The sequence below is a fragment of the Coptis chinensis genome, chromosome 3 (genome assembly GCF_015680905.1).
Source record: "Coptis chinensis isolate HL-2020 chromosome 3, ASM1568090v1, whole genome shotgun sequence".
Lineage (NCBI taxonomy): Eukaryota > Viridiplantae > Streptophyta > Magnoliopsida > Ranunculales > Ranunculaceae > Coptis > Coptis chinensis.
The window spans coordinates 20,840,073-20,847,627 of NC_141458.1; the positions used below are offsets into that span (position 1 = coordinate 20,840,073).

The 7,555-nt window shown below is 47.1% G+C and overlaps 2 protein-coding genes across 2 annotated transcripts; both read left to right on the forward strand.

Moving 5' to 3' along the window:
- Window positions 1-2,438: 2,438 nt before the first annotated feature.
- On the forward strand, window positions 2,439-3,521 carry LOC147508560 (uncharacterized). Its single transcript, XM_086597278.1, has one exon. It carries the CDS (start codon window positions 2,439-2,441, stop codon window positions 3,519-3,521), a length of 1,083 nt encoding a protein of 360 aa, XP_086453404.1.
- Window positions 3,522-4,417: 896 nt separating this feature from the next.
- LOC147508561 (uncharacterized) lies at window positions 4,418-4,837 on the forward strand. Its single transcript, XM_086597279.1, has one exon. The coding sequence runs from the start codon at window positions 4,418-4,420 to the stop codon at window positions 4,835-4,837; it is 420 nt and encodes a 139-aa protein (XP_086453405.1).
- The last annotated feature ends 2,718 nt before the right edge of the window (window positions 4,838-7,555 follow it).

Here is a 7,555-nt window from a genome sequence, read left to right on the forward strand (position 1 = left end):
ATTCAGAGGTACCTAAGAGATTCAGTCAACCAAGATTTGAAAGGTATGATGGGAAGGGCGACCCAACTGATCATTTGCATCATTTTAGACAACAGATGCCATTGTGGCAAGAAAAAATGTATGACAGACTGCGCTGCATGATGTTCCCTGCAAGCCTTAAGGGGGGCGCCTCGGATTGGTATTACCGCTTATCTTCGCGGAGCATCAGTAGATTTGAAGAAGAGCGTGCCTTCGTGGACCATTTCATCCACCAGAAACGGAGGGTAGTGGATATCGCGGCATTATTTAACATCAAACAGAGGTCAGCGGAGTCATTAAGGGAGTTTATGTGCAGATTCAAAGAAGAGATCCTGAGGGTGGAGAATTTGGAGGAGCATACAGCAGTCATTGCATTTAAGCACGGCTTGAAGCAGGGGACTAGGGTTCACGAATCAGTGTCCAAGATCGAAATCACCACTCTGCACGCTCTGTACCCAAAGGTAGAAAAATATATTCGGTACGAGGATATAATGCAAAGAAATGCGAGGGAACAAAATAGATCGGGGAAGGCAGTGCAGGCGGTGGATAAAGATGATAGAAGAGATAGGGGAAAGAGAAAAGAGAGAGAAAGGGTATCCAACAGAGGGGAAAGGCGCGGACCGCGAACGGGAGATCGAACAGAGAGATATTCAGCGAAAAGAAAGCCGCATGCGTGAGATAGAACAAACACCTCTTAATAGGCCATTAGAGGAAATCTTGCCACTTATCAAGGGGTTGCAGCATTATGAAGGACCGCGGAATACACCTGGAGAGATTGAGGGGAAACCTTTTTGTGCCTATCATCAGATTAGAAACCACGCCACTAACGAATGTTATGCTTTGAAGTGGCTGGTGGAAAGAATGATTGAGAAGGGGATGCTTAGAGAGTATGTCGCGGAGGTTCGTCATGCGGAGAGAGGACAGGCTCCCGCTAGGATCTTGGGAACAATAAATGTCATTTAGAGTGGAGAGACACTCGGGAGGAATGCCCACCGTGACAAGATGAGAAGGACAGCGAGCTTACAACAGGTAAATGAGGTGGCAAGCATGACGCGGTTAGTTTCAGGAACCGCGATTGCTGAAGGAAACATAACGTTCACTCCGAAAGACTTGGAATCAGTGATTTCGCCGCATGAAGATGCTTTGGTGATTACCATAGCAATGGGTAATTATCTAGTGAAGCGAGTGATTGCGGAAGTTCAGTAGACATGTTGAAGGGCCATGGAAGAGATGAACATAGATAGGGATCAGTTGAGGGTTTCTCAGACTAATTTGTATGGCTTCAATGGTAGCATGACAAAGCCTATGGGGGAGGTAACGTTGCCAGTAACAGCAGGTCCGACGACGGTATTCACCAGGTTTATGGTGGTAGATACTGGGTCCCAATATAATGCCATTCTAGGGAGAAGATGGATTCATGAAATGAAGGCTATTCCGTCGACCTATTATCAGGTGATCCGCTTCCCCGCGAAGGGGGGGGGGTGTACGAAATAAGGGGGGATCAGGTCGCGGCTCAGAATATACACCAAGTGATGGTGAAAAGTATGGTTCGTGGAATAGGGGGTGAAAAACCGACGAATGATAAGGGAGAAGCGTAGCAATTATAGGAGGCGGACTTCACTGAAGGATGCGAGTCTCATCAGAGACCGAAAACTTTGGATGAGATTGAGATCGTGAACCTGGGGGTGGGAGAGGAAGAGAAGTTTACTTCGGTCGGGTCGGACTTGCCAAAGGAATGGAAATTCAAACTGGCACAATTATTAACAGAGAATGCTGACATATTTGCATGGGTGATTGAAGATATTACAGGGATAGATCTAGAGTTCGCTTGCCATCACTTGCATATGAAGGAAGGTGCGAAGCCTATAAGACAGAAGATGAGAAGCGTAAGACCCAAATACGTGGAAGGGATTCGCGAGGAAGTTATACGGCTTAGGGATGCGGGGATAATCAGGGACGTAGAATGTACGGAGTGGCTATCCAACGTGGTCGTGGTTCCAAAAAAGAACGGCAAGGTTCGAATGTGTGTTGACTTTACAGACGTAAATAAAGAGTGCCCTAAAGACTGTTATCCTATGCCGCGAGTGGATGAGTTAGTAGATCAAGAAAAGACTACATTTGTGGTGGAAGGAGGTACTTATTGTTATACAAGAATGCCTTTTGGTTTGAAGAATGCGGGGGCTACATTTCAGCGGTTGGGGGAAAAAATGTTCGAAGACAATGATATGGTGGAGAAAAGCATGTCGGAAGAGGAACATTTGAAGGGTCTCCAAGAAACCTTTCACATACTCCGGAAGCATAGTCTGAAACTGAACCCAGAGAAATGCACATTCGGGGTATCTTCGGGGAAGTTCTTGGGTTACATAGTCACGTATCGTGGAATAGAGGCTAATCCCGAGTAGATTAGATCCCTAGTGGAGATGTCGTCCCTTCAGAGTGTAAAAGAAGTGCAACGGTTGGCAGGAAGAGTCGCAGCATTGAACAGATTTATATCTAAATCATCGGACAAATGCAGACCGTTGTATCGCTTGTTGAGAAAAACGCCAGATTTTCGATGGACCACTGAGTGTGAGGAAGCCTTTCAGGAGTTGAAGGTTTATTTAGGGAAAGCCCCTTTGCTATCGCGGCCAGAGGAAGGAGAGAGATTATATATTTATTTGGGGGTTTCAGAGTACGCGATAAGTTCAGTCCTTGTGCGTGTTGTAGAAAAGATAGAGAAGGCAGTTTACTTTCAAAGTAAAACCATGCTAGCTGCTGAGACGCGATATAGTAGAATTGAGAAGTATGCCTTAGCGTTGATTTTCTCTGCATTAAAATTGAAACCCTATTTCGAGGCACACTCAGTGGTAGTGATAACAAATCTGCCCCTCAAGCAAGCGTTGAAGGCAGAAAAGTCAGGAAGGATGTTGAAATGGGCAGTGATGCTTAGCTGTTACGAAATCCAATATCAGATTAGAACAGCGGAAAAAGCGCAAGCCATGGCGGAGTTCCTAGCAGAATTTCTAGCCGAGGATCCCACTTGGGGAGAGGAAATGGTCATGGATCAGGAGGAAGAATCTAGACGTGATCCCTTGGACCCTTGGGATATGCGCAATGGATGGAGAGTATTCGCGGATGGATCAGCTACAGATACCGGAAATGGGATTGGCGTGGTTTTGGTGACTCCTGACAACACAAGGTTGGAGTTATCAATGAAACTGGGATTCGCGGCTTCCAATAATGAGTCTGAATATGAAGCAGTGATAGCAGGTTTAAATTTGGCACATGATTTGGGAGTAAGCGAGCTATCGGTGTTCTCTGACTCTAACTTGGTTATTTGTCAGATGAATGGGGGGTTTGTGGCGCGTTGTCCAAGGATGGCACGATATTTAGAGGTTCTACGACAAAAAGCCAGCAAGTTCAAAAGGATTCAGTTTGCCCATTTGGGCCGCGGTGAAAACAGACATGCTGACGCGTTAGCATTTGTGGTCATTTGGCTCCGTGAACGAGGGTCGTTCTATTGAAGTAAGAGTTTTGAGCAGGCCTAGTACATCGGCCCGAGGGTGTGTGTCTCACCATTGAAAAGGAGGCAGGATGGATGACGCCCATTAAAACTTTTCTTATGGGAGCAGAGATAGAAAATACCAAGGAGAGACGAAAGATGGCACAGGTCAGTCAGAGATATGTTTTGTTAGATGGGGATTTGTACAGGAAGAGTTTCGGCGGACCACTACTGAGATGCATAGGGCCACAACAGGTGCAAGAAGTGTTGGCCGAGGTACATGAAGGTGATTGTGGAAGTCACTCAGCGGGTCGAACCACAACCCATAGATTGATATCGCATGGATATTTTTGGCCTCATATGAAGAAGGATGCAACAGAGTATGCAACAACTTGTGAGAAATGCCAAAGGTTTGCACAACCAATCCATTCCCCTGCAGAGCCGCTGCATAATGTGTTTAGTCCGTGGCCGTTCGCCATGTGGGCACTGGATATAGTGGGGCCTTTGCCCATGGCAAGCGGCAAGAGAAGATTTATGTTGGCCGCCACTGATTATTTCACCAAGTGGGTGGAGGGAGTGGCACTACAGCAAGTCAAAGAAGAGAATGTGAAGAAGTTCCTCTGGGAGAACATAATATGCAGATTTGGTTTGCCCCATACAATCATTGCAGATAATGGAACACAATTTACTGGGGGAAAGGTACGTCAATTCCTTCAAGCCTACAAAGTGAAACAAGGGTTCTCGGCGCCATACAATCCGGAGGGGAATGGTCAAGCCGAGGCATCAAACAAAATCATCATGGACAATTTAAAGAGAAAATTAGAAGACTGAAAAGGAGCGTGGGCTGATGAATTGAATCATGTTTTATGGGCTTATCGCACTACACCGCGGACTTCGACGAATGAATCACCATTCGCAATGGCATATGGAGTAGAGGCTGTCATACCGGTGGAAATGATAGAGAAAATGACAAGAACCAGAGCCGTGGAAATGGGTCTTAATGAAAATATATTAGCCACTGAGTTGGATATAATTGAGGAAAAAAGAGATACAGCTCGCATACGACTGGAGGAGTATCATAGAAGGCTACAGAGACAGTATGATAAACGAGTAAAGCCGCGGGGATTCATGATTGGGGACTTGGTGCTGCGAAGGGTTACTCCAGCCACTAAAAAGGAGAATGACGGCAAACTAGGACCCAACTGGGAAGGACCGTATGTCGTGACAGCGAAGGGAACTTCAGGCACTTACAAAATAGAGACATCGGTAGGGGTAACGATTGAGAAACAATGGAATATAAGAATGCTGAAAAAATTCCATGAAAGAAGCAGTGTGTAGCTTTCAGTGGGACAAGCATATTTTGTTTAATGTATATATGTTGTGTGCGGAATTCTAAGTCAATGAAACAAAGAATGCATTCCTGGCGCAATAGCATGAATAGAGGTTAATCAAAGACAGCGTGGGGGATGAGCCCTTCGTAGACTAAACGTCCGAATTAAACTGGGGGCAAAATGAGCTGCCCCTATCAGGCTTCACAGCCGTTCAAAGACAGCGGGGGGGGATGAGCCCTTCGCGGATCGAAATATCCGAATCAAACTGGGGCAAAATGAGCTGCCCCTATCAGGCTTCACAGCCGCTTCAAAGAGAGCGGGGGGGACGAGCCCTTCATGGACTAAATGTTCGAATCAAACTGGGGCAAAATGAGTCGCCCTTATCAGCTTCACAGCCGCTTCAAAGACAGCCGGGGGTATGAGTCCTTCAGCGACGAAATGTCCGAATCAAACTGGGGCAAAATGAGCTGCCCCTATCAGGCTTCACAGCCGTTCAAAGAGAGCGGGGGATGAGCCGCGCGACCTAAACGTCCGAATCAAACTGGGGGCAAAATGAGCTGCCCCTATCAGGCTTCACAGCCGTTCAAAGACAGCGTGGGGGATGAGCCCTTCGCGGACGAAATGTCCGAATCAAACTGGGGGCAAACTAAGCTGCCCCTATCAGGCTTCACAGCCGTTCAATGACAGCGTGGGGGATGAGCCCTTCGCGGACAAAATGTCCAAATCAAACTGGGGGCAAAATGAGTTGCCCCTATCAGGCTTCACGCCAGTCAAAGACGAGTCCTTCGCGGACGCAACGTCTGAATAAAACTTGGGGCAAAATGAGATGCCCCACTGGACTCCACGGCTTATTAAAGACAGCGGGAGAGGAGCCTTTGCAGTCTAAATATCCAAAATAATTATGCAGCAAACTTAGATAAAACAAAAAAGAACGCCAACGATAAAGAAGTAAAAAGTACATTCAAGGGAAATAGATTTGCTAACGACTGATATTAAAAGCTTGCTGGGTGTACCCAGAAATACAGGCGAAGTATATCATACAAAATGGGCAATTAGTCATAGTAGAAGGATTATAATGACCACAAAAACATAAGTTTAGATTAGACAAAGGCATGAAGCCAAATGTGTTACTGCTTCCCTTCAGTTGCATTTTTCGGAGTGGACGCCAAATCCCCTTCACCAGAGGAAGGATGATCGTTATCCAAATCAATGGGAGAGGCAACCACCCCGGCTGTGGGTAGAGTTATCCCTTGAGTAGCAGCATCAGCGAGAGAAGGGTCCTGATGGGGAGCTGGCAGGGGAACAGAGGCTGGCATATCCGCGGCTGGAGGGGTAATTGGAAGAAGACGGCCAGACGCAGTGAGAGCTTCTAGCTACTGTTTAAGTTCACGGCTAATCTTCTTCTCGGCTAGACTACGAAATCGATCAGCAGCCTCCGCCACAGCCTTGTCTACAGCGGCTTGGATTGCAATCTTACCCGCCGCTTTTTGGCCCTCAAGTTTGGAGGCAACACCGGACACATAATCACGATGTTTTTCTTCAGCCAGTTGCATTGCCTTTTGGTTCTTCACGGCTATTATACGAAGATCGTCACGATCTTTCTCCAAAGCGGCGTACTTAGCCTTCCAGCCGTCAGGGCCTTCGATCTCCTGCTTCAAGGTCTCCATCGATTCTAGTGTGTTGGTTAGGCCGCGGACCACGTAGCCAATGTCCAAACTCAACTAAAAAGAAGGATTGGTTACTAAACAGTACAAATGAAAAGTTATTTTGCAAGGGAAAATTTATACCTTTTCCCAGCCGTGGTAGATGGAAGCTCTGTGCGAAGCAAACGAGCCAGAATCTCCATATGCTTGGTCTTTCGGAAGATGCGAGCTGAAGAAAAGAGAGGCCGCAACAGCGGTGTTTTCTAAGGCCGAGTCACGAGTTGTTACATCCCGTTCCCTGGCCCTGAATTGAAGGCGCCATATGTCAATGGCCCCAGATGGCAAAGACCCAGATGGGTAGGGTTATTTACCAGGACGTCGTGGAGGACGGTTAATTGGCGATCGATCTGATCTGGTTCGTTGACGGCGAGAGCGGCGGTTCTAGCCTTTTTGTCGAGGACTCTTGGCTGCAGCTTCGGGCCTCCTCACCGTCCGAGTCACTTTCCCAAAGTTTGAGCTTATTTGTGCCCATGGCAGCGTCAGATACCGCGGACGAGGGTTGAGTAAAGTCGTCTTCCCAATCCGCCACGGCAGAGTAGGAAGAGGGGGCGGTATTAGGTGTAGCGGTATGAGATTGAGCGGCAGCTCGTTGGGCAACAGCTTTGGAGTGAGATATCTTGTTGGTGTACTTGAAGGACTTGAAGGCTTTTCTTTTAGGGTGAGGGGAGGATTTGGGAAGTCTTTCTTTGGGTGGTGCTGGTCGGTAGAGCGGACCTTGATAGTTACCTATTATTTTCAATGAAGGATCCAGGAGAAGAGGGTTGCCCTTGTATGTATCTATACCAAGAACTTCACACTGGGCACTTCCTAAATCACGGAGCCTTTGGAAAATTGCTGAGGAGACTCCGGTGTAAATTTTAGATCGCGAATCAGGGCTCCAACCTGTGTCACAGAAGAAGGATGAGTTAAAAGCTAGTTAGGAAAAGGCACTGCGAACCAAAAGATGTTACGTACCACTAGAAAGGAAACTGAGATGCCTTAGAGAAACGTCAGAGGGAAGATCTGCGGATAGAAAACTACCG

Bases quoted from the DNA above. Each gene is read 5' to 3' on its own strand.
- LOC147508561 (XM_086597279.1), top strand. From the start codon at position 4,418: ATGGCATATGGAGTAGAGGCTGTCATACCGGTGGAAATGATAGAGAAA.
- LOC147508560 (XM_086597278.1), top strand. From the start codon at position 2,439: ATGTCGTCCCTTCAGAGTGTAAAAGAAGTGCAACGGTTGGCAGGAAGA.